A 23482-nucleotide genomic window follows, 5' to 3' on the forward strand; every position below is an offset into this window, starting at 1 on the left:
TACCAGATTCCTACAGTGAAGAAATGCATGTTGTTTCAGGCTATCTACAATTCATTTTTGCAGCTAAGTAGATTTATTATGAGATTTTCACCTAAACCCTGTACATTTAAGCAGAGTTCTTCTCTCAAACAGAAAACACTTTGTTCCACCTTGTGATGTCATGTGATAATACATGAAGTGTTCCACTGAGTTTTTACGCTCCATAAACCTTCACTAGAATCATTTGTATAATTTTAGCCATGGAATCTCTTCTGAACTTAAGTAAATGGTTACTGTTAACTTGAAAATGAGCGCTTGATGATATCACAAGGTGGAACAGAACATTTTCAGTTTTAGAGATGTAGACAGGGTCAATTTGTGTAATATATGACCTTTAATAATTGCTAAAGAAAGAAAAGAAAAACACACTGAAAATCTGCTTAATAATATTCAAGCAGCCATATTTTAAGAAATATGTAATGGACACTGGCTCATTCCTGTGTTTTAGGAAAAAAGTACATACCTTCAGTCTCTTGGTGTACACTGTAATCAAAGTGGGTTATAGGTATCGTGCTTGGCAAACACACTTACATTCCTGACACAGAACTTTCATCTCCCCACCAGCCCCCTTCTCCGCTTCAAGAGCTGTGTAACTGCTCCATCATTGATGTGGAAGAATAACGTCTATAGTCTTTCTTGGGGGAAAAGTGAAGGCCTAAACCTGCTGCACACCTGCCGTGGGCCCAAAGCAGTGGTGCTGTTAAATGAGCAGGTGCTGAGTGACAGTGCTGAACTGTGAGCGGAAGAAACGTTAAGTATTTAGTCTGTTTACATTTAACAAACTCACGAAATGAAGCATGAGTCTGAATCCACAAGCCAGCAAAAGGGCATATCAATTATTAACCATCATCATTGTGCCAAACAAGCAGAATATTTTCATACCCATCACCAGTCTATTCCTGGCTTTAACATTTAGCTGGGAAGTTAACAATGCAAGTCTTGTGCTGTAACAATAAATCTATCTAATGCCGTTTTTAAAGGTCGCCTTTAGATGGAATAACAAAGTTCTCCAAGGCACTGTTGGCACGGCTCAGGGAACACACTTATTACTGTTCTAAACTGCTGTTTGTTTTGGTAGAGCGCTGTAGCACAATATTACTAATAATATTACTACTGTTACACATTGGCGTTTCTGGAGCTAAATATGCATTTCCAAGCAATGACCAAACTTGCAAAATTCAGTGTGGCCAAGTATGAAAAAAAAAACAGTCAATAATGTTATAACATATTGTAACAAAATGTGTCATTTTCAACACCCTAATTGTCAGAGAGAACATTTGCATTGATTGTGAGCCATGTCTCATGTCGGCAGTCAGCCCCAGGGCAGCTGTGGCTACAGTCACAAATTGTGCTTTCACCACTGAGTGAATTTGAGGGTCCCAAAGTGAGTTAGTCCAAAATACAATGAGTACAATACAGTAATATCAATATTCACTCAATACTCAATAAATCCCAATTGTAAAAAAAAAAAATCTATTGAAAAACAATTTGCCGACCTGAGATCTGAAGCCAACATTCCCCTATGGTAGTATCCATTAATGTCTTTACTGTCTTTCTGATGACCAAAGAGCTGTGTTTTTTTTTTAAATGTGCATCACGCGACTCTCAGCTCCTTCCGTGTTAATCTCTCTGGCCCTGCGTCTCTAATTGCCTGAACTGTAGCGTTAGACAGCTTTGCTCTCATCCCACAGTGAAAAGATGAGACCTCTGCTCGCTCTTTAAACGGCTTAAACTGATAAACCCTTTGATTCAACATGGCCACGGGATTGGGCGCCACTCGCAAACAGATTGGGTAAAAGGACGACTGGACGAACAATCAAAACAGCGATTAGCTCCCAACTCAGTACAGAGCTAAGCCACAGCAGGGGGTCTCCAGTCTCCCCACCGATAAAAGTGTTAAAGAGGGGGTGTACTTAAGCATTTTCAGACGCTGTAATGAAACAACATGACCAAAGATATGCCTGGAATGTGTGCCACAAGATTTTATTAAAAGAACAAAGATGAAGCAAGGAAAACTTTTAAATGGAAAGTAACAATTGCAGATGGGTCTACTGTCGAGTTAGCATCTATCCAGTGCCACGATTTGCCACTGTTTGGTTCAAGGCCACAAGGGTGATATGAATAAAAACTAATAACAGATTCTTTCAATATAAGATTCATAAACATTAACAGACAGGTTTAGTCAATGCCAATAAAAAGCCCATGTGTGTGATAAACTGTGAAACAGCAAAATGGAGTTGAGATTCTGTTGTTTGTTGTCTAAAAATGAATGATCTAATCTAAGCTTAGGCTAAATCCATTAAATAAATATAATTCAACATACATGCATAAACAATTAATTGTATATTCTTGACCCTTATATAGGACCTAGGATTGAACAATCTAATGAATAACACACTGACCTGCCAGTTACTTTTTATGAACAATGAAAAATCAGATGAGCTTTCATTACAATTAAATTTTTGTATATTTTTATTATATTCTGATACCTTTTGTGAAAAAATTTAAAGAAAATTAACCCTTCAAACCATTCTGCACTCTAGGGGCAGTAATGGCAAGTACTGTATGTTTCCCCAACATCCATTATACAGCTGTAAGTCAATAATCATTGGCACGAACAATAGTAAGCCCTGCATCTAACAGTCTATATTAGAGACAATCCAGGAATTGCAGCGACTCATAGCCAGAACTGCTTCATTATTATTTCTGCACAAGATTAGCTTGGCCAGAGGTGACCTTAACTAATGGATAATGGGTTAACTAATGAATTGTGTGATTTACGAGTGCTGGTGCTGAATGGGGACAGAAAGAGAACATTAGTAAAATTAGCATTTTATTTAAAATGTTTAGTCTTATTCATAACAAAAAATGTTAAAATGACAATAAATCGGTGCTTTGTGTCTACAGCCTGTGTGCCATTTGACCTTTATGAGACATATGATATATACTTAAGCTGCTCATTATTTAACTGAAGATTAGCAGTGCACTGTGAATGCAGCATCTGTCAAGTCTAAGCGAGGATCAACAGCCAGTTGGTGTTAACTAATTCGAATTACGAAGGTCAGCAATGTCAATACAGGCAGCCAAAATCTGTATAATGTGACATGTTTTGATTTAACTTATTTAATTTGTGTACATTAAAAGAGAAAGGCAGAAATAAATAACTGATACATAGCGTAGATGCTACCATTTACAGCAATGGATCATTGACATCAGATTGAAACAGATATGCTACAAAAGGTTATATACAGAGGATCAGAGAGCTGGGCCGTGGTGCATACAGAGACAGTGGCTCTATTGGTTTGACCTGAAACCAGGACAGTAAACATGCATGTTTGTGTGCATTCAGGAAGCAGAGTGGTCACATGGTGAGGAATGGTTTATCAAAATGTCTAAGCAAAACCATCACTCTATGAATAAATTTACATCAAATCAACAGTGCCATCATGTAGCAACTCCTGAGTAGAAAATACAGGATCCAAACATGCAGCGCTATACGTCCATTTAATTTAGAAACACACTAAACAAAGATGACAACAAAGAGGAAACTGCTACCTCAAAGGGACCAACATTCAGCTGAGGAGATAACAAAGGGAAGACGAAAGAGGACAGTCTTGGATGGAGAGATGCCCCGAGGGTGGCATTACTGTTATTATGTTGGCTAGGGCTACTGAGCGGTGGTGCAGGGCCATTAGAGCCACGAGGACGATGGGACAGGGGGGAGGAAAGACGAAATAAACTGTCCATGAAAAGAAAGAGGAGCTATAAGGCAGAAGTGGATAAAACAGCAGACATGACGCAGGATTTATGTATTGATTGGAAAAACTGACATTTTCCACTGAAAGAAAGGGAGCCATTTTCCTGTCATCATCACGAGCATATTTCATAACTGCTGTAAAGCTACCGCATGCAACATTCAAAGTTGGAATAGTCTGGATGTAGCCCACAACTATGTGAGAATTAGCATGGTTGGGTTAAGGATAAATCTGTTGTTCTCATTTGGAGAAATGCAGTTACTGTACACACTCTTAATGGTTACATAATTGAAGTCAACAAAGGATATTTTCACAATTTACTAATTTACTCAGATTATTTAAGGTCTTTACCAGTGATGAGATCCAATGTCAGTTCCAATAATGTACAAAATGTCCCAGAAAAAGACAAAAAAAAGTATTTAACACTGACCAAGTCATTCCTGGCTTTCCTACCTCCTGATCTTAAGCGGTGTCAGTGGAGCAAATGTCTCTCCACATTCTGCATATAGTAGGCCCTTGTTAAACATAATGCTGAAGCAAACTATAACCATGGGGGCACTGGCAGAGTCAGTCACTACATAAATAAAAGATAAACTGGGGCAAGCTCAATAATTATTAAGATTTTTATTTTTTTATTTTTTTAAGCCTGCTGTTCAACTAGCTGGACGATTCCAACCACCACAAGTTTCTGGTTTCCTTTAGTTGAGGTTGCCTGATTGAGCAAAACCAAGTAAGTAATTTAACCTCAATGAATCTTGATGTATCCTTCAATTATCTGCAAAGCTTTCAATTACATACTGCATGCTCCACATCATTTAGGCCTCAAATATTTCACATTTTGTTACTCCACCAACCAAATATACACAAGAATTGGCCTTGAAAGTCAAATGCACAACAGTTGTAACAGCAGGCTACTCTGCACATTTCAGCAGGTCGGTGACATACTGCAGACACTCGCACAGTCCCTGGCACTGAGCCGAGGGAGTGAGTTGGCTGCAAAAGTCAAGGCGTGCAACAGAGAAGACGACAACAAGAACAGGAGTGTAATGTGATCCTTGAAGTTTACATTTAATGAAGTGGGCTGCATTGATTTATACTGAACAGTCTCTCCCCTCCAACAGCTCCATGTAAGGCAGTATAAGACAGCCTAGACACAAAGACAGCTGGTCAGCTACAACTGTTATATCAAGGACCCCAGATGACAGGCACTGCAGGACACAAAGTAGGTGGTTTCCAAAACAATTTAAATACAGGGCTACACTAATACCTTACTCAAAATATATAGAAAAAAAAAATAAACATGGGACTGTGCACATTAACGCCTATGGCTTAAATTGTGGGCTAGTATTCCCTCTGTAATCAAGGCGTTATCCATTCTTGATTAAAAATAAACATTTCCAGCAGCAGGAAGACATGGTTAACCCTTAAGTATGACAATGTGAGCAAGGTCCACACAGGTCTGAGCAGAGGAGGAGGTGCAGTAGAAAATTTGTAAGTCGAGAAAGGATTTTGGAACAATTGCCTCATTTGCAGGATGAGGTCTGCTTGGGTGAAGCCAGATTCAGGAGCGATGACAGAACCACAACTGTACCATACAGTACTATAGACAAATGGAAAGGCTAAATTAAACAATAACTGGGGCAGACCTCAGTGTGAAATAAATCCAAACAGTAGGCCTTAGCATAAAGTGCAACTGCAATATTACCATAAAGCCAGAGCAGCTACAGTCACTAGAGGAAACCTATGGTGCTATGTTAATGGCAATGTTATTTTGCACACAATAACGCCACACAAAGTGGATGTGGATGTGTTGTGCTCCACCCAGCCAATACCACCACCCCCCTGCTCCCCTGTCATTTTTCACTTGTGCCTCTCGCTTGGCCTTCGTTATGGAAATCATTGCTGCATTATGGATCTAAATAAAAATGCACAAAGACAGTATAGCGGGCCAAACTACAAAAATATATTCAAATGTATGTTTGTTGAACTGAAGACAACATTTTTTAAATTTTTGATTATCTTATCATCAGATTTATTTTATTTATCTATCAGTTTACGGTTTCCTATATTGTATTATTTTACTTTGATAGAGGCTTGGCTCCTACAGTAATATAGAAGCCTCATATGAAGAAAAAATAACACACCTTATATAAAAAAAATAAATAAACTGCTTTATACTGTAATCGTTACACATTTATATATTATATATCTATTGTTTATTTCTATATAAAATCTGTGCATTGTTTGTAGGCTAAACATATTTAATTCACATTCGACTGCATATGAAATGAACACAGTAGGATTCTGCAAATCACTGACAATTGGATAGCTTTGTGAACACAATTTCATAATCAGTTGATAATAATGCAGTCTACCTTTTCCTTTATACGCTAAATGTTAAGATTTTAGTGTGTAATATGCATTTTATTTTCCTAACTTTATTTAGTCTGGTGTGGCCTGCATACCACACCTACATTGTGTGTAACCCTAATTTATGGGATTTATATGTGATGAGAGAGATGAAAGGAAAATAATACATGAACTAAAGACCTAGACATTAAACCGTATTATATTGAACTGAGAGTCTTAATGTTGCATTTGCTTCATTCATTCCATACATGAATCTTCACAATGTGTAGAGTTTCAAGTGTTTTTTTATGTTATGTTTACTCAATGGACTATATTGTCCATTATACAGTTTTCATACAGAATAAATACGCATTCTACTCGCCCATCATGTTCCCAAGTGATAACTTTTGACCATCACTGTCCATCAGCTTACCTTTTTGTGCCTATCCTTGAAAGGTAACGCGGGCCATGGCATCTCTTGTAAAAAGTCTTGCCAATGTTTCTGGTCTTGATCAGACGAAACAAAGACGATTTCCAATTTATCCTTGTGTTCCGAGGTCTTTTTAAACCTGGTGTAAAACTCGCATAGACTGCCATTGAACTGCTTGCACGGGGCGTTCAAGCTGCATCCAAAGAACAAGCCGACCAGGGTCAGCTTGCCGCCCAGAGACTGCACGTCCACCTCGGCTTTCTCGCTATTGACGAGCCGCTCTCCGAGTAGATTCACCAGAAACTCCGACATGGCAGCCTGCAGTCCACGTTACCTCAGCCCAGATTTCTCCTCATATACCCGCTGTGTTGTGGGTTGTTAGCCGCCACCTCCACCTCGGCTGAGCGGTCAGAAGTGATCTCTCGCCCCGGTCCGTACCGTGCCAAGTGCGGGGTGAAGAGCCGTGTGGAGCCGCTGCGCTTCCTCCACGATATGAGCACAGTGCAGGAATGTGCTCAGCTTAAATGGCCCTGGCTGCAACAGCGCCTCAGCGTGCTAACACTTCTGAAAACGTGACATCTGCTGGTTTCACTTCAGAGGCTACATGCTAATGCTTTAACACACCATAGATCAGACTTGATTTTCCAATGATCTTTGAAATTGCTTTCTGAGCGAAAATTAACCATGGCGCGTAAAACAGTAAAGAACAATTTTATTTACTTTAATGACCAATTCATAAGTTATATTTCATTTTATATTTGAGAAAAATTGATTTGATTTCTTTAAAAAAAAAATCTCGAGATGGCACTTACGGGAAGAGCCTGTCACCTAGTGTACAAAGCAGGGATGTACAATAAGGTTTAAATCCGATCAGTGAAAAGAATGAAAAATTGTAATATTTGGCTTGGTGAGTATATTTGTATCTATGCTGTTAATTACATAGACAGAGGAGATACATGCATAGAAACTTAATAAGCATAATATGTAATTGAACTAGTCTTTATTCTAGTTTCACAAGGGAAGAAAAATACAGGTTTTGGATATATAAAGCACTTTTAGTCTTCAGTGAACATCATCCGCACTAGCTCTGATTTGAAGCATTCCTCCTCCACAAGTTTCTGGGGCTGTAAACAATATCAGGACAAAAAAAAGAGTGCTTAATTTGTTGTATTTGCATAATTTGTTTTGTTGCATAAAATACAGTGCAATTTAATAGCTCTAACAGTCTATTAGGCCAGATCCACTCTAATGTAGAGTTGTCAAAATAAATTATACCTCATCAAAATGACAGAAACACCTATTATTTTGTTTATGGTATCAAAAGTGTTGAGTATTGTGCATTTTTCAAAATAAGGATTTGGAAATTTTAGAATCTTGACTACACTACAGTAAATTGCAGGTAAAAAGGAAACTGATTTGTAGAGGAATAATATTTGTTTAAAAAAAAAACATTTGTGTGAAAAGTATAAATTGTCCAAATGAACAGAAAACACAGTGCAGAAAATTTGTCTCACTGTGCCATATCGCAGAAGAGTGGGAACCCCAGTCAACTTTAATGTCTTCTTGAAGTCATTGTTTGGATCCTTCCAGCTGAAAAATAAACAAAAGCCTCATTAACTATAGCTGCAAAGACAACAACAACAACAACAAAAGACAAAGCAAACAAATCATCATCACTTCATCACTGAGTAGGACTGAATGAAAGTTAAATGGCAAAAATATAAAAAAATTTCATACACATTCACTTTTTTAATTATTACAGGCATAATATATAAATATATATAGTCTATGAAGTACAGTCAGGTACACATAAATGAAACAAAACAGAAAAATGCAGCTAGAAAATATACTGACTAAGCTCTTTCTCCAACTTGACAGTAGATGAAAACCGAATCCTCAGGAAGATGGCTCATTTCCCCCCTGACAACAGGTTCAGCTGAAAGAGAAAAATGTCCATTAAAACAGCATTACCAATTTACCAAAACTATGCAAAGTGCACATTTCTGGAAACATTCTGTCTGTACGAAGAAATTACCTTTTACACAGTCTGGACACCAGCTTTTCCCACTTGCATCTTTATCACCAGAGAAATATACAAAAATATCCTTCCCTTTTCTGTCAGTCACTGCCTGACAAAACTCCTCATAACCGTGTACACTGACTTCTTCGTATTTAGACATTGTTTAAAGAAGCTATTCTCTTATTTTATTTAGTCAGTACCTTAACCCAAGAGGTACGTCTCACGCTCTGAAGTCTAATTAAATGTTTTTATACTGTCTGTGTGTAGTGTCAGAGCATGAGCAAAAGCTGACTGCGCTGTATCCGCTTTGGTCAAGGGTTCTTAAAGGAACTGTCTTTCTAGGTTTAATTTATTCTCGTTATTTGACATTATTTTACTTAAATTGGTCATAAACATATGCTAAAATAATAATCAATATATTATAAAGACAGTTTGCCTTAACAAAGACGCAAAAATGTAATTAATTAAGTATATTTTTCAACTAGTTTTGATCCTTTTGAGGAACCGTAGTGAAACAAATCTACTTCCGCTTGGGGCGCCTTGTTGTTGTCATGGCGGCGTTTCAAACTATGAATCTCAGACACAAAAGTAAAAAGATAATCATGTTATAACTGCTAGTTTATTTATTATTTTGTTACTTCATACGTTTGCGGTAACGATACGATTTTACAAGATAAACTTTTAAGAGTTTCTGAGAAAGTCAACCTTATTAGTTTGTTATTAACCTTTAGCTACCAACTAGAATTTGTCGCTAAGGCAAAAAAAACTTTTCCATGTTATGAACTCGGAAAATGAAATAATACTTGCTAATATTTTTGAATGTTTTTGCAATCATGACGGCGGAATATTTCCAGAGTAGTCCCGTGACAAGTCAACAGAAGGAATGGGTTGTTGTTAACACAGACCGTAATGTTAATGATTCCAGAGAACGATCTTCATCAAAGACAGGATCAAAGGTAAGCGATAAAGCGATTATAAACACAACGAATATAACCAGGTTAAGATCACACCGAATGTGATGTATTGCAGAGGTAACGTTGGTAGATATAGCATTTATCAAATGATCATAACTTAAAAAAATAAATAAAATTAAGTAGAAAAATGTATGAGCATCTACAGGAAAATTATATATATTATTTTGTCTTTCAGTTATTATTCAATGAAGCCATCCCTGCAAGTACCAGTAATCGTGCCACTTGTGTTGATCCCCCAACCTCCATTGTGATAGAGAAGCTGTTGCCTTTGCCTGAAGAGCGCACATTTCAAGATAACAGCAAAAGCTCCATCAGCTTCACAGTTTTGTCTGAGGAGCAGCTAAATGCAGCTGTGAAACTGGCCAAAAGGGACTTGAGACGAAGGTTGCTTGATTCACTGAACAGATCTTCCCTTAAACACATGCAAAATTCCTCACTCCTAGAGACAAGTGATGTAGAACTGTTGCAGGTATGATTTGACGGATCATTTTAGTGAAATATTCTCATTACATGAGTTGCTTAAGTTGTTGTGGTTCTTCTTTTCTTTCAGGATCTTGGAGCTACACCAAATAAGATTCAATTAAAGGCTTCTAGTCCGAAAGAAACAAAACCTAGAGGTAGATTGATAGGGCACATGTCCCATAAGTCCCCTACAACCCGTAGGCCATCACCAACCGGATCACATGGTTTACCAGAACACAATCATTTAGTCCATGAAATACACAATCTGCAACATGAGCTTGAATTTTGCATCCAGAAAGCTGTGGAGCTTGCCAGCCGAGGTAATTGGCTAGGCATTTTCATGTATATTACTACATTTAAGCAAATGTTAAAATCTGTCTTCAAACTTCAAATGACTATTTTCTTCACCTATTGTGAACAGAGCAGAAAGTGGGGGAACCGCCGGAGCCAGATGAGCAGAGCAAGCTGGATATTCGTAAACAGAAGCAAGCTGCCCGTTCTACAAGTATTATCTATACGCTTCAACATCAGGTATCAGATTAATATATAGAACCTTGACCTTACTTAATGGATTTCTGACATATAGCTTTGTAAATAGGTAAAAGAAGTTCAAGAAAATTTGGAAAAGGCACATTATCAGAAAACAAAGGTATGTTTACTTCATGAATCAGTCATTTATTCATTACTAATTAATACTGTTAATGCATTTTCCGTTGTTTAATTTAGTCAACATCTCTAAAGAGACTTGCAGCAGTGCATCGAGGTGTTCTCCGAGCTCTGCATGTTTTCATTCAGCAACTCTCTGATACAACTCACTGTACAAATCTGCCTAATTTTAAAGATTTAGGCCAGCTTATTCGCCAACTGTGTCTGTGCTCTACTAAAGCTGAGTTGAGTGAAGGATCAGCTGTGCCTCAGTCTGCTCTTGACATTCTGCAAAAGCTAGAGGTGAGACTCTTAATGTATTGTTAATTATATTTGTATTATGAACACATTCGGAAAATGTACTTTTAATTTTGGTTTTCTATTGTCATACTTTTGTCTTTTTAGATGTTAGATTCAGCCCTCTATAAACAAGACATGCTCAGAAAGATGCAAGTGCAAGCATGCCCTCCACCCAGGGAGTCTCACCACAGCACATCAATCAGGGCAGCCAGAGGAGCCAATGCTTTTATTCACCACACCACTTCTAACTCTGTAAAAGCAGCAAAAAATGTAAAGGGTAAAAAGAAAAACAATTTGACCCCTACTGTTAGAAAATTGCTGTGTTTATGCTGAAGATCACAAGGTCTGACAAAGAAATGGTATAACAAGAGCAGCGTGTATCCCCTCCTGCTGTTTTAGTCACTTGACTCCTGCAGGTTCTTATTGAACTGGGAAGCTCCCTGTGGAAGAGATGACATAAACACATTTATTAAAGTTTGCCTAGTGTCTCCAGAGACCAGTGTCCTTGTCCCAAGTGAACAGTCCCCAATATCAGACTGCAATCACATGGGAATCATTCACAGTTAGTTCTTAACGCTTTTGCCTCTAGCAACACACACCCTGCTCTGTAATTTTATATGTTTGAATTTAACATGGATGATTCACTGCAAAGAAATAAAAAGTAAAGTTGTTTTTCCATACTAGCAGGTAAGAAAAAGGCTGCAAGAAAACCTAAAGCTGTGTCACATGTTCTGACTCAGAGAAGAGATGTGCTACGAGCTGGTGTGGAAAAACTTGCCCAGCAGAGGGAGCAAGAGAACAAAGCTGAAGGAAATTTTAGGAAGACAACTCTGTATAACGTTGGAGTTATCTCAAGAAATATTCCTAATCTTAATAAGGTTGTTATCTTATTATTTATACAGTTCAAATTAAGATTTATTATTTTTTTGCCTTTATGACATGTATTATTTTCCATAATCAGGCACACAATACAAATTTCCTTCAGCCCACAGTTTCATCTCGGCTCAGAGAGAACCAGCTCCCCCAGAAAGAGCAGGCTGTACCCTGGATACCTACATCACCTCATGCTCCTCGACAGCAGTGAGTCTTTTGTCTTTGTTCAAGTTGATTTAACTTTGACACTGTTTAACCTTTCCTTTTTGTGGTTTTGTTTGGCTACACGCTTTACAACACACACTCATTGTACATTTTATTCAGATTCCTTCAACCCAAAACAAGACCAGAGCCCCGTTGTCTTTTTACTCCTGAAAAGAATCCTCAGCGCTCAGCCAAAGTCAGGAGCAGGTTCAAAGCAGAGTCATCTTTAAACTTAGAAAAAAAACAACAGGCCCAGGAAGAAGCAATGAGGTATAACACTCTGTTCAGTACCAAAAACCTATATAAATTTCACTTGAATGGCCACTGCTGACTTCCAGTTGTAAATAGAAAAGGAAATGCTCTTTGTTCAGTCACTCTTACTCATATGTAAATCGTAATAATTGTGTATATTTGGAAGGTTAAATGTCTTCACTTAACTGTTGTTGGTGCAGGAGAATATGGTTGGATAAAATGACAATGCAGAGACTCAAGGAACTTCAACAGCTCAGTGAAGAAGAACCGCACCGCCTCCAGTTATTAAGGTAACATAATTATGTTTTAGGCTACTAATGAAAAATATTTGTTCTCATTATTGTCAATGTTTTTGACTCTTATCTTAAAATATAATACCCATAATATGAATTAATGTATGCTTCACAAGCATACATTTTCTATCTTTGTATAAGTTGTATAAAACACAGATGCATTGTGGGTGTTCTTTGGTTTAAAGGTCTAAAGTGATCTCGCCAACTCAGTGGGCTGGGGGAGAACAGAAGGCCACTGAGCATGTACAACCCCTTCTAGATCAAGCACAGGTTTGAGCGTTGTTTTCATTACATTTCTTAACATACGTATAACATTTTTCAAGGATGTACATTTTTAGTAATTTAGTGATTTTAGTAGCTGAACTGCTTTCTCGCTCCACAACAGACTAAGTGAACATGATAAGATTGTGTAGAAGAGTTTCCAATCAATAAACTTGTATTTACAGAACAAGACATATTTTGATTTATGGTTGTAAATATACATTTTTGTCTTTTAGTCTGCAGAAAGTGCAGAGCAGCTGAGTGACGCTCTCCTGGAGGACCTGCTGGAGGACACAGCTCGGGTGGCGTGGGCAGTGCAGACAGACAAACAGTTGGAGGGCAGGGCCCAGCGGAGGATGCAGTCCAGCACCTTGGAGAATATGCTTATTCGAATGGAGGAAATCCAGGTGAAGCTCCCTTCTGTAGCACCCACCAGAGAAAGGTCACAGTGACCAGGAGAGGCCATGCTCAGCTCCAATTTATTTATAGCATCTGTTATGAGTTTCTGACAAAGAGGCTAGTCATTGTTTTGATCTCTGTTGATGTTTTATATATTTTGATGTGTTTGAGCAGAGGGACCAGGAAGAAGTGAGGAGGCGAGTTACATCTATTATATATTCAGATCCTCTTAACTTGGACAAACCACAAGACACAGGTACCAGATTATACACAAGAGTTAAAATGATAATCTTGTGTCATTTTTAATATAATAAGGCTCTAATGTTAGTTGGGTTGTCACATTGCTGTCACCACTCTCCACTCTTTTATGCTCTTTGCTTTTTCAGGCAAAGACTCTGGCTCAAGGCCGTCTTCTCCTCAACCAATTAGACTCACACAACCAGAGCTGAGGCAGAGGCCCTCTGCAGATATAATCCTAGAGAAACCTTTGGAGACAGGGTATGCACTACTTATACTTATTTTGCTCATATTTAATTATTTCCCTGTATTTCAGTTTTCACTTCATTTGAAAAATATTTTAAACATATACGGTAAACAGGGAATATACACTGAATAGTATTGACTTTTTTTTTTTTACGTAACGTTGCATGCTCTCTCATCAGGGGTTGTACTCATCACATAGACCACATTGAGAGTACTAAACCTGGGGCAGAGCTGGTTCAGCTGGTGATACCTCCTTCTATAGAACCCTCTAGTGTTTACAACTTTGGGTACAGCTGCTCCACTGAATCAGTTAATGAGAGTTTAGAGGGAAATAGAAGAACTAGAGTTTGTTGATAAAAGACAGGGCAGCTGATGTAATGTAGAATTATAATTAAAACGTATCTTAATACAGATGTTTTACTGCATCCATAGGAAAGTGCTACATGATTAGAAAAAAGTATTAGCTTTAATCAACCTAAATGAATCCCTCTAGTTTAATTAAAATTTTGCAATATTGAATTGAATTACCAAACAATATTACCAAATGTTGATATTGTTGATGTTTTCATGCTAAAATCTAAAATCCCAAGTCAGCGGTTTGATATTTTGTATGGTATAGTTTGTAACTTGCTTGCTTATGCTTTGTAACTTGTGCAACAAAAACACAAATGCATTATTTTTTGTTACCATATCAAGTCACTTCATGCAGTACTGAATGAAGATCATTAGCCTGTCACTCACCATCTGTTGTTCAGTACAGAGCAAGGGTGGAGCTATTGGTCTGACAGAATCCTATTACAGAGTATTTTTTTTCTGTGTGTGAGAAAATTTGGCCATGGTTGTAACATGTCTGAATGGTTTGGCACTGAGCAGCAGAGATGTCATTGTTGTGAAAGGCAAAATGTAACAATTTGTCTTGTTAATTATACTTAAAGCTGTATGTGGGCCTACAGGCACTATTACATTTTAAAAATGTTAGATTTCTTTATAGCCTGTAAAATAGTTGAAACTTATAGTCCTGCCTGTATACAATATGCAATTAAAAGGAATACTCTAATTAATTTTGAGACGTAAGACTATATATCATGCATTGATATTTCACTTTTAGAATGAAGGCTCTAAAATGCCCTTTCTCCCATGCTAATATATATCAGTTTGCGCCTGTACAATCAATCCGACATCAGAGCAGATGATGGAAGAGCTTTTGTCACTGGAAAGATGTGGATGTGTGCTGTTTTATTCATGGCAGCATAACACAGGAGGCCTGGAATAAAAGAATGTTATTTCAGCTGCAGCAGCGTGTGGCGTCTCCTCACATGTGCTGACTGCTTGTTTATAATGGCCATCTCTCATCACACATGCAAACACACCGGATGCGGCAACAACACAAGCCATTAAAGAAAAACATATAACAATTATGCAAAGGAAATATGTGCTAGCTTCATGAGATGTGGATGCTGCTTTCTAAAAGAAAACAGAACAATTAGGAAAGAATGGCTTCCACGTCTCATTGTATTATTTTTAAGGCAGATGTTGTCAGATGCTTATTATCTCAGAATAAAAATATAGTAAAAGACATTGTAGCTTCATAAAATGCGATGCATAAAGCATAGGAGATTACTGTGAAGCCTGGCTGTGTTTGTGGTAATAAATTACCTCTTTGACAATACAATGAGAGATTGTATCTTTCCAAACATGGGCAAAGCAGCAGATAAGATGTATGTCTCCATGGTGAGGAGATGAGCCTTTTGATTGTTGACTGACCCACTGCCGCTCTCGCAGCACATCAAATAAATTGATTAATAGATGAAAGTTCTGCTCAGCGATATTGTAAATATTTTATGTGTTTGATGTTTTGCTCTAATATCCATCAATTTTGGATTAGAACTAATTTACCATTTTACTGACCAAAACAAAGATTTTGGGCTTTCACAGTTTATAACTTTTTATTTTCCTTATGAGCTAAGCTGCATCTAAATCTCCTGTACTGTATATTAAGATAATCATGAAACAATATGCAATATCAAGTCATACCTTTCATCCTGTATTACAACAAGGTAGGGCATTTTCATAAAATCTTTGTCTACTTAATCATTCATGGAACAGATAATGCTATAAGCTATTTTGTAGGGTCTTGGTATGTGCAAGTAAGACATCTGTACTGATAAAGCTCTGAAGTGTGACCACTGAAACACACAACATCTAAATTGAATTTGCGCTAGGCCATATTGTGCTCCTGGACACATCCGTCCTCAGATGGCCACTCGACTGTAAATTGACCTATTTTGCAGTCGCAGCATAGTCCCCTGTGCTGGCACTTTCAAATTTATGGCAGCCCCGTGCTGTGTAGCCTTTACAATCAAAACAGAGGGAAGTTCAGTTGAGGCCCAGGAGCACAATGGAGCGGCACTTTGCTTTGGGAAACTGCAGCGACACTAAATATAGCCCTGAGAATGGCGTCGCCCGGGCAGACTGATTTGTCCAAACAGAGAGGATTATAAAACCAGACCATGGCAATGCCCAGCTGCGCCCCTTCTCAGTGCATGCACTCTGACACCTCTCCTAAATTCATCGTCCTGGGTTTTGTATTGAGCACAGCAAGTGTCTCTGCTCCATCACAGCACTGCACTCCATTCTTGTTGTCTTCTCAATAAATTAATTTGTTTCATCTCCCCAGCTTCTGTCCTGAACAGACAATTCAAGCAGGGAGGATAGAGTAGATCCAGATAATGAAAAGATCTGTTTCTTAATGTGCATTTTTCCTTTTTTGACTCAGAGCCTTCATAGAGACCAGGTCACCAGAGGAAGAGGGGTCCCAGGTCCGAAGAAGTGCTATGTTTCCAGTTGCAGTGCAAAGAGGGAGAGGTGCTATTCTATCTGTGCCAAGCCACACACTGAGAAACATACGGCAATATCGGGAAGACTATGAGGCTTACCGGAGCACGGGGGGTAAAAGGAGCTTTGGGGGTGTCACTCCTTGGACTATTGCAGACAGGTAATTACAAAATATAAACAAGGTTGCATTTGCTAAGCCTCTTTATTTTTATACTTTATTTAATCAAACATAGAATTTTGCTCTTATTGAATTGCTGTCATGTTAGCTACAACAATCCAGTATCAATATACTAACGTCCTTTCAGAGCCACTGCAATTACCGACTCATTACAACACTCCCAGAGGTGCCATACTGAGTTTATGGTTTGTATAATTTCTCTCCCTGGTTTTCGCTGTTGTTCATCTGGCTCACCCACTGCATTTGATTTGCATAACTAAGGGAAGTCTTAAGTTACTGCAATGCACAATTCAGAGGGTTTTGAACTTCACCATAGTGTAAAAACATTGGAGAACAAGTTAATCCAAAATGTATGCTTCATCTGTACAGTAAGATGACTGCTATCTGAACAGACTGGTCAGATTTGGCTACTGCTGTACAAGAATTAGAATTATTTAGACATTTGAAAATAGAAAAAAAAAAAAAAAAAAAAAAAAAAATAAATATATATATATATATATATAATATATATATATATATATATATATATATATATATATATATATATATAATATATATATATATATATATCATCATGCTAGCCATCTGTTCTTGCACAGAGTTTCATTTTATGTCTAATAGATATAACAACCATAACCGGCACTTTCTGTCCCTGGTTTTCCAATCCAGTTACAGTAATGTGGATGGATGTATCAGGTAGGGCATCCATCAAAAAAGCACTGTACAACTGGTTCACTGTAGCCACATTTGATGAAAGAGAGATTATTCAAATGTAAAAATCTGCATAATAGATGGATTGCCTTGATATTTTACCCTCAGGGATAAATCTGCCTGACAGCACTGTCACAATCGACTGCCTACTTGCATGGTAATCGTATAATTGATGGATTCGCGCTAAACATAAATCTTCCCCTATGTGTAGCTTTAACCCTCTGTCCTTGTAAAACTAGCCTGTCAGTTTAGTCTGATCTTGCCTCTTGTCCCTCAGTCTGGCAGAGGAGCTGTTGGCAGAGGTGGTGACCGAAGTAGCGGCTGAGTTTCAGGATGTTGTGGAGGAGTACGCTGAGGCCGTCTTCACATCAGAGTTCCTTCAGCCTGTCCAGTCACCTGCTCCTCCAACCCAGGCAATAACATGATAATAAGGATATTAACTTTGGATTTTTGCTTCAGGGTTTTGCAAAGACAATTTTAGCCACTTTAATTTTCTACAGCATTATGAGTCTCATAATGGTTTTGTATGTACTTATCTCAGTATTTAATTTTTTGGTTTGATTTTAGATGTTATTTTGAGGTCAATGTCACACAGGAAGCATTAGTCACATCAGGTGTCTGTCTCTACCTGTATCTGTGATGTAATGGTGATGAGTTCTGTTTTGTGAGCTGTGAGGGCCCATTAAAACATTACTGAGGATTATAAGATTATTGCATTCCCTTTCCACTTTGTATGAATATTTCTGGGGATTACTCTTCTTCCATTTTCCCTGCTATTTGAAAATAAATTTCTAGCATCTGTCTCTACATTAAATAGGAGTGGCTAAAACCATAACTCCATTTTAATGTTGGGATTTCAAAATAAATTAGTAGCATCTGTCCCTACATTATAAGAGTGACCAAAATCTTAATATATTTATTTTTTGTTTATCTCCACGTGGTGTGTGAAGAATGCTTAAAGTGTATTATCTCTACCTCACTGGCTTTCACATACTCAGTATTAATTTGCTATTATCGGAGAAATACAAACAGAAAAATAACATTTACCATTTACCAATTGACCATGAATTAATATGCATACAGAAGACTAGACATGAGCTAGTTGTGCCAACAGCATGTCTCTTGGGTGTCAGATGAAAACAGGAGAGCAGCGGAGAGAGCCCAGTAGCTGTGATTGTCTGTGGGGACTACGCTCTGACAGGGGACGTTCACTGACTGCATGAATTAGCTCACTTTGACTCAACCTCCCCTATTTTTTCTCAGGCGGAGATTGTGTGGGTGGCTGGATACGTGCAGACTCTCACACTCAAAACACAATATTTTTTTCTAGGACAATTAAATGAGAACACACAAAGCGGGGGGGGGATATTGCTATGTGATGTGCAGGATTTAGGTTGTGGATAAGGCTGGGCAAAAACCGATGTGCTCATTTCCTGATTTAGAGTTCTTTGTTAGATTTTGTTGCCTTGTGAAATACATAGATCAATAGATAGACACTAATGATCGCAAGAGATATTCAAGTTTAGCTGCAGCAACGTGCTGTGCTTCTCTGTCACTTTTGTGATTCAATCAAAGGTCTCAGGTCAGCGTATCGAGTGGTCAGGTATGGTCAGCAGGTTATGTGACATATAGTGTTAAATGCCTATAATATCTCATAGGTCCTGTCCAGTAGTCCATTACTTGTGTTTTTGAACTGCACTTTTTAGTTGGTTAAAATCCCATGATATGTTAAAAACTGATTTTAAAAAAGTAAAAGTTTCCAGACTTGTTCAGTGTGTCAGCCAGGTAGCCAAAGAGCAGCCAACCACTCAGTTGCCATGGGAGCAAATTATGACGATAAAGTTTTTACACCATCTTACAAATATTGAACCAAACAAGTTTATACATGCTGGAGCACAACAGCAATGCAGCACCATCATGTATAGTTACTGACAAATTACCCTTTTAAGAATTATTTTTAATTTTTATTTAGCTAAAGTCTGTAACATACTCACTAACACCACAAAACCCAAAATACTTCATTATAGTTTAAAATTATTGTGTTATGTCAGTACATTTTATTTCACCAAATGTAATGGACCAGTATTTACAAATCCAACTATCTTTCCACAGGCTCAGACAGTGAACAGTAGACTAAATGTGTTTTTATATTTGGACACTATGCCAGCCTAATATCACACCTTATGTAACACCAATGAGTAGGCTGAAGTGTATTTGTTAGAGCTCATTATATTTTTAAATGTGCTATTAATATGGAGCTTTGTTTGTTATCACTGACTCAAGTTGTTGAGCTTTTGCACCCACAAGCCGGATCATTTCCTCAGACACATAACAAAAACAAATCCTCACTTTAGGTGCTATATTGAGCCTGCTGATGCCAACTTTGTGACTCTTTAATGGCTCCCATAAAACCTTAGGCAGCAGAACAATGGTTGCATTCATTTTTTAACCTTTTTCTACAAGTGCGTGAAAAAGCGTTAAAGCTTATTTTGTTAAAACTGAAAATAGACAGTTTTATTATAGGATATACAAATATACTTCTGAATAGAATTAGACCTGTCACTTGAACCTGTTGCTCTTTAATGTTCTTTTTCTCTAATGGGATTAAAACTATGTCACAGCCTGCAGTTTGTTAGTACCCCACTCATTCATTTGTATTTCTTATTGAAGGCAAGCGTTTATGTGAAAATGCATTTAGGCACCTTCATCTCCCTTTACCTTAACTTCATTATAAGCAGAGCAGTTACTAGGCAGGGGCACAATTGTAATGTGAAGGTTGACTGTAGTGTTTCTGCTTGAGGTGACACCTGCTGCTTACCCTGTTGGCAGGGAGCTCAGTCCCTATTATTCTAAAGTGGTTTAAATATGATGCCTTGGTCCTGTAACCAAACTGATTAGTATGATCACGTATTTACAATGTCATTACGGTCAACTTTTCCCTGTCCCTGCAAAGTGTTCCTACGTCGACACTCGGCTCACGGGCGCACCGCTGGAGGCAGTGGCGCTGCAGAGGAGTCTTGTTTGTTAAAACTCTGGCTGATAATCGCGACGGACGGAGGAAAGAGGCAGAGGTGGGTGGGCTAGGCATGCCATGTGAACCAAGTCTGCGCAGAGACAACACATGCACAACTATGTCTGCGGCACGGCAGGTACTTTGGTCTGCGCGATTAGGTATAGGTCAATGAAACATCAGCATATTTAGATTTTTCTCTTTTTCCCGCGTTTCATCTTCCCGCGGTAGAGGAGGAGACCGACGTGTCGGCTTTAGCTCCGGTGCCATCCAGGTCCATCCCGCAGCAGAGCGCTTCAGTCCGGTTAGACGACAAGGTGCAGGGGGCGGGAAAGAGGGCACATGAAGCTTGTCTTTTTTTAATTCAATGTTCGACATAACAGAGCTGCGCTGAGAAACGTGACGGCTTTTCTAAGTGAGCCCAGAGACATACCCACAGCGGAACCACTATGTCCAAGGAGACAAGAGGCAAAGGTAAGAGGACTCACGCTACATTCACGTTTACGACATGCTAACAGGTAGATCTGCAGGAATGTGCCGCGGTCAAAGCGGGTTTAAACATCCAGGCTGCAATGCTGTCATTTCTCACACTGGTCCTAAACTAGCCCTGTGCCCATGCCCTGTCCGGGCTCCTGTGGCAGTGTCGCAACCAGATGCTCGTGACGCTTCTAAGCGCATCACTTATCATTTTGGAGCACATTAACTCGATCAATATTTGCAGATTTTTTTGTTTTTGTTTTTTTCAGCCCAAGTCTGAGATCCTCTTTGCTTTTCTCTACAAACCCTGTTATAATAGAAATATGCTATTTTTAGAAGCATTCAGGCTGCAGTGTGTAACTTAAGCACCAAAGAATAAAGAACATTTTCCACATTAGTGTATTATTTAATAACTTGAAGGTCATACTAATCAAGAATAAAGTTCACTGTGGTGCTATTAATAGCATCACCTGAATCTAGGGCTGCATAACCTACAAGCTATGCCACAAGTCCGTTTTTATTGGCTACAGCTTCTGTGGTCTGGGCAATTAAAATTCTAAATCATTTATTCAGACTTCTTTTTTTTTTTCTTTTTTTACCTACCACCATTAAATCAAAACCATCCTAATTTTATGGCGCCTTTGTCTCATAACAGGTCTGTTTTAAGTGCTTTAAGGGCACAGTTGCGTGTTTGAAGTCTGAGGTTTGGTCCCTGCTCTCATGTGGTCTACAGTCTTCTGTGTCCAGAGTGATGCATTGATAAACATTTCCCGAACATTTTCCTGAATTCATATTTTAGTCACAGGCCCCTCGAGGTTTTGTTTATTTAAGGATCCCCATTTTTCTCTACAAATGCTACCCTTCCTGGGGTCCAAGGTAAAGCCATGGCATATTCCTATTGTATATAGCCTATACATGTAGTTGACAAAGAATCAAGGTTTAGTGCTGTAGCTTTGTTAAATGAAATGATTGCAATGATTTTGACATTTATAACAGTCCAATAAAACCCCATGGTAGTAGAAAGATTGACAAAAGTGATGTCTGTTTGCATCTGTGGTTTGCCCCTGTTTCATTTGGTATTTAGTGCAAGAGTGTCTGAACTCATCCCAATGCGTCAAATGTGTCACTGGTGTGATGTGGCCCAAATAGCCACAAGTTACTGTAAGGATGGCAAACTGGCAAACCAAAAGCTCAGTTTGTTTACTTTGTATGAGTCTTCAGCACCACAACTCTTTTATGGTAAAGGCTGGATCAAAGTGTGACTGCAGAAAGGACATCTTTGTCAGATAATGCGCATAGGCAGTCAAACTAACTAGAAAAAAGAGGACACCAGAGGTCTCCAGATCTAGAGCTATAGGCTTGGTCAGGTCTTTAGCCAAAGAATTTTCCTGTTACTATTTATAGGTTGATGAGAGAAACCCATCTCCACGTGCCATCACACAGGTTTGTATGAACCCCTCTAAAATGATGTTATTGTTTGACAATATTAAAGTCTGCTTAATCATCTTTGAGCTGCAGTAGTTTATTGTGTGGACTGGGGGTTTGGGATGAGTGTTCAACATTTCTCCTATATACGTTTATGGCATAAGGGTTTACCTATGATAAATGGTCCTTTCTTCTGTGCTCAAGAGGCATTTGGATAAAAATGCATGTTCTGCAATGCCTGAGCTGTGCCCTTTTCGTTGAGACAAGAGTGGAAGAGACTTTTATCCTGCTGAGATCAATAAAAGGCTAGACTGTTGTTACTTGAAGCCCCGACGAAGTGTTAAACTGGCAAAGACCTGTGTGTTTTTCCTCCAAAAAGCCCAGTTAAAGTCACACCCCCTCAGCATGCATTAGCTAAATCCTTTTTCAGGTAATTACATATTTTTTATAAATAGAATACCATCAGAAGTTACATATGAATACATTAAATCTGGACTGTAAACCCAATAATTCATAATATAATTCACCTCACTGATTTCCGCAAAAGATTAAATGCACATGCTGTATATTTGAATGTACATACTGTAGTTAATCATAATTATAAAAGAGGATAAATAAATATAAAAAGGCCCACTTGAATCTTTTGTCACCCTGTGGCTATAAAGTTGTGTCACCATTGGCGAGTACTAAGCGCAGGGCAATAGATTCATGCAACAGTACATTTGTGAGGTCACTGTAATTTCATATAAATGATTTGTTTTCATTGAGAACAGCATGAGCTCACCCAGCAATAAAATGCAGTTCAATGCTCTGCTAGCCTCTCTGTAGTATTGTAGTCTATATCACAGTCTTTTTCACATTATTCAGTGTCTGGGTTTTTATGACTAGTAAACTAAACAGAATACATGGCTTTCTCCAGCCACTGAAGAGACCTGGCTGTATGCCCAATGTGCTCACTGTGTCTCAACAACCAAATACAGCTGCTTTAAATGACACTAAACAGAAGTGGAATATTTGAAGCCTTACTAGGTTTGTCAGTAATCTTGGCAATGGGATTTCTAAGTGTTGTATTTTTCAAGTTGAGTTAGAAATATGGTACCTACTATA

General features: G+C 38.3%; 4 protein-coding genes across 6 annotated transcripts in view; 2 read left to right on the plus strand and 2 right to left on the minus strand.

Moving 5' to 3' along the window:
- nxn (nucleoredoxin) overlaps positions 1-7182 on the minus strand; it is a 35927-nt gene extending 28745 nt beyond the window's left edge. The window contains exon 1 of the mRNA XM_020928653.2: positions 6577-7182. Within this exon, the coding sequence (XP_020784312.1) occupies positions 6577-6885 (309 nt within the window). The 5' untranslated portion in view covers positions 6886-7182. The remainder of the gene's footprint in view (positions 1-6576) is intronic.
- A 374-nt stretch (positions 7183-7556) lies between these two features.
- On the minus strand, positions 7557-8907 carry txndc17 (thioredoxin domain containing 17). Its single transcript, XM_020928650.2, has 4 exons — positions 8609-8907; positions 8428-8509; positions 8088-8163; positions 7557-7697 (listed from the first exon to the last, which is right to left on the minus strand). Exons 1-4 carry the CDS (start codon positions 8751-8753, stop codon positions 7629-7631), a joined length of 372 nt encoding a protein of 123 aa, XP_020784309.1. The 5' UTR covers positions 8754-8907; the 3' UTR covers positions 7557-7628.
- A 209-nt stretch (positions 8908-9116) lies between these two features.
- On the plus strand, positions 9117-18169 carry kiaa0753 (KIAA0753 ortholog). 3 transcript variants are annotated; one of them, XM_055147999.1, is made up of 17 exons: positions 9117-9549; positions 9743-10036; positions 10118-10349; positions 10451-10560; positions 10628-10678; positions 10756-10977; positions 11080-11251; positions 11659-11852; positions 11960-12054; positions 12172-12321; positions 12504-12593; positions 12782-12866; positions 13094-13264; positions 13431-13512; positions 13643-13754; positions 16516-16734; positions 17741-18169. In XM_055147999.1, the coding sequence occupies exons 1-17, from the start codon at positions 9427-9429 to the stop codon at positions 17886-17888; spliced, it is 2550 nt and encodes an 849-aa protein (XP_055003974.1). In that variant the 5' UTR covers positions 9117-9426; the 3' UTR covers positions 17889-18169. The 3 variants fall into 3 exon arrangements, with proteins under 3 accessions (XP_055003974.1, XP_055003973.1, XP_055003972.1); XM_055147998.1 differs by having other exon boundaries at positions 11662-11852; positions 11936-12054; XM_055147997.1 differs by having other exon boundaries at positions 9118-9549; positions 11936-12054.
- A 2529-nt stretch (positions 18170-20698) lies between these two features.
- The window catches only part of LOC110163639 (membrane-associated phosphatidylinositol transfer protein 3), a 72948-nt gene continuing 70164 nt past the window's right edge, over positions 20699-23482 (plus strand). Inside the window, exon 1 of the mRNA XM_055147973.1 lies at positions 20699-20947. Within this exon, the coding sequence (XP_055003948.1) occupies positions 20923-20947 (25 nt within the window). The 5' untranslated portion in view covers positions 20699-20922. The remainder of the gene's footprint in view (positions 20948-23482) is intronic.

The sequence above is a fragment of the Boleophthalmus pectinirostris genome, unplaced genomic scaffold (genome assembly GCF_026225935.1).
Source record: "Boleophthalmus pectinirostris isolate CB_2022bp ecotype Guang Dong unplaced genomic scaffold, ASM2622593v1 HiC_scaffold_9, whole genome shotgun sequence".
Lineage (NCBI taxonomy): Eukaryota > Metazoa > Chordata > Actinopteri > Gobiiformes > Gobiidae > Boleophthalmus > Boleophthalmus pectinirostris.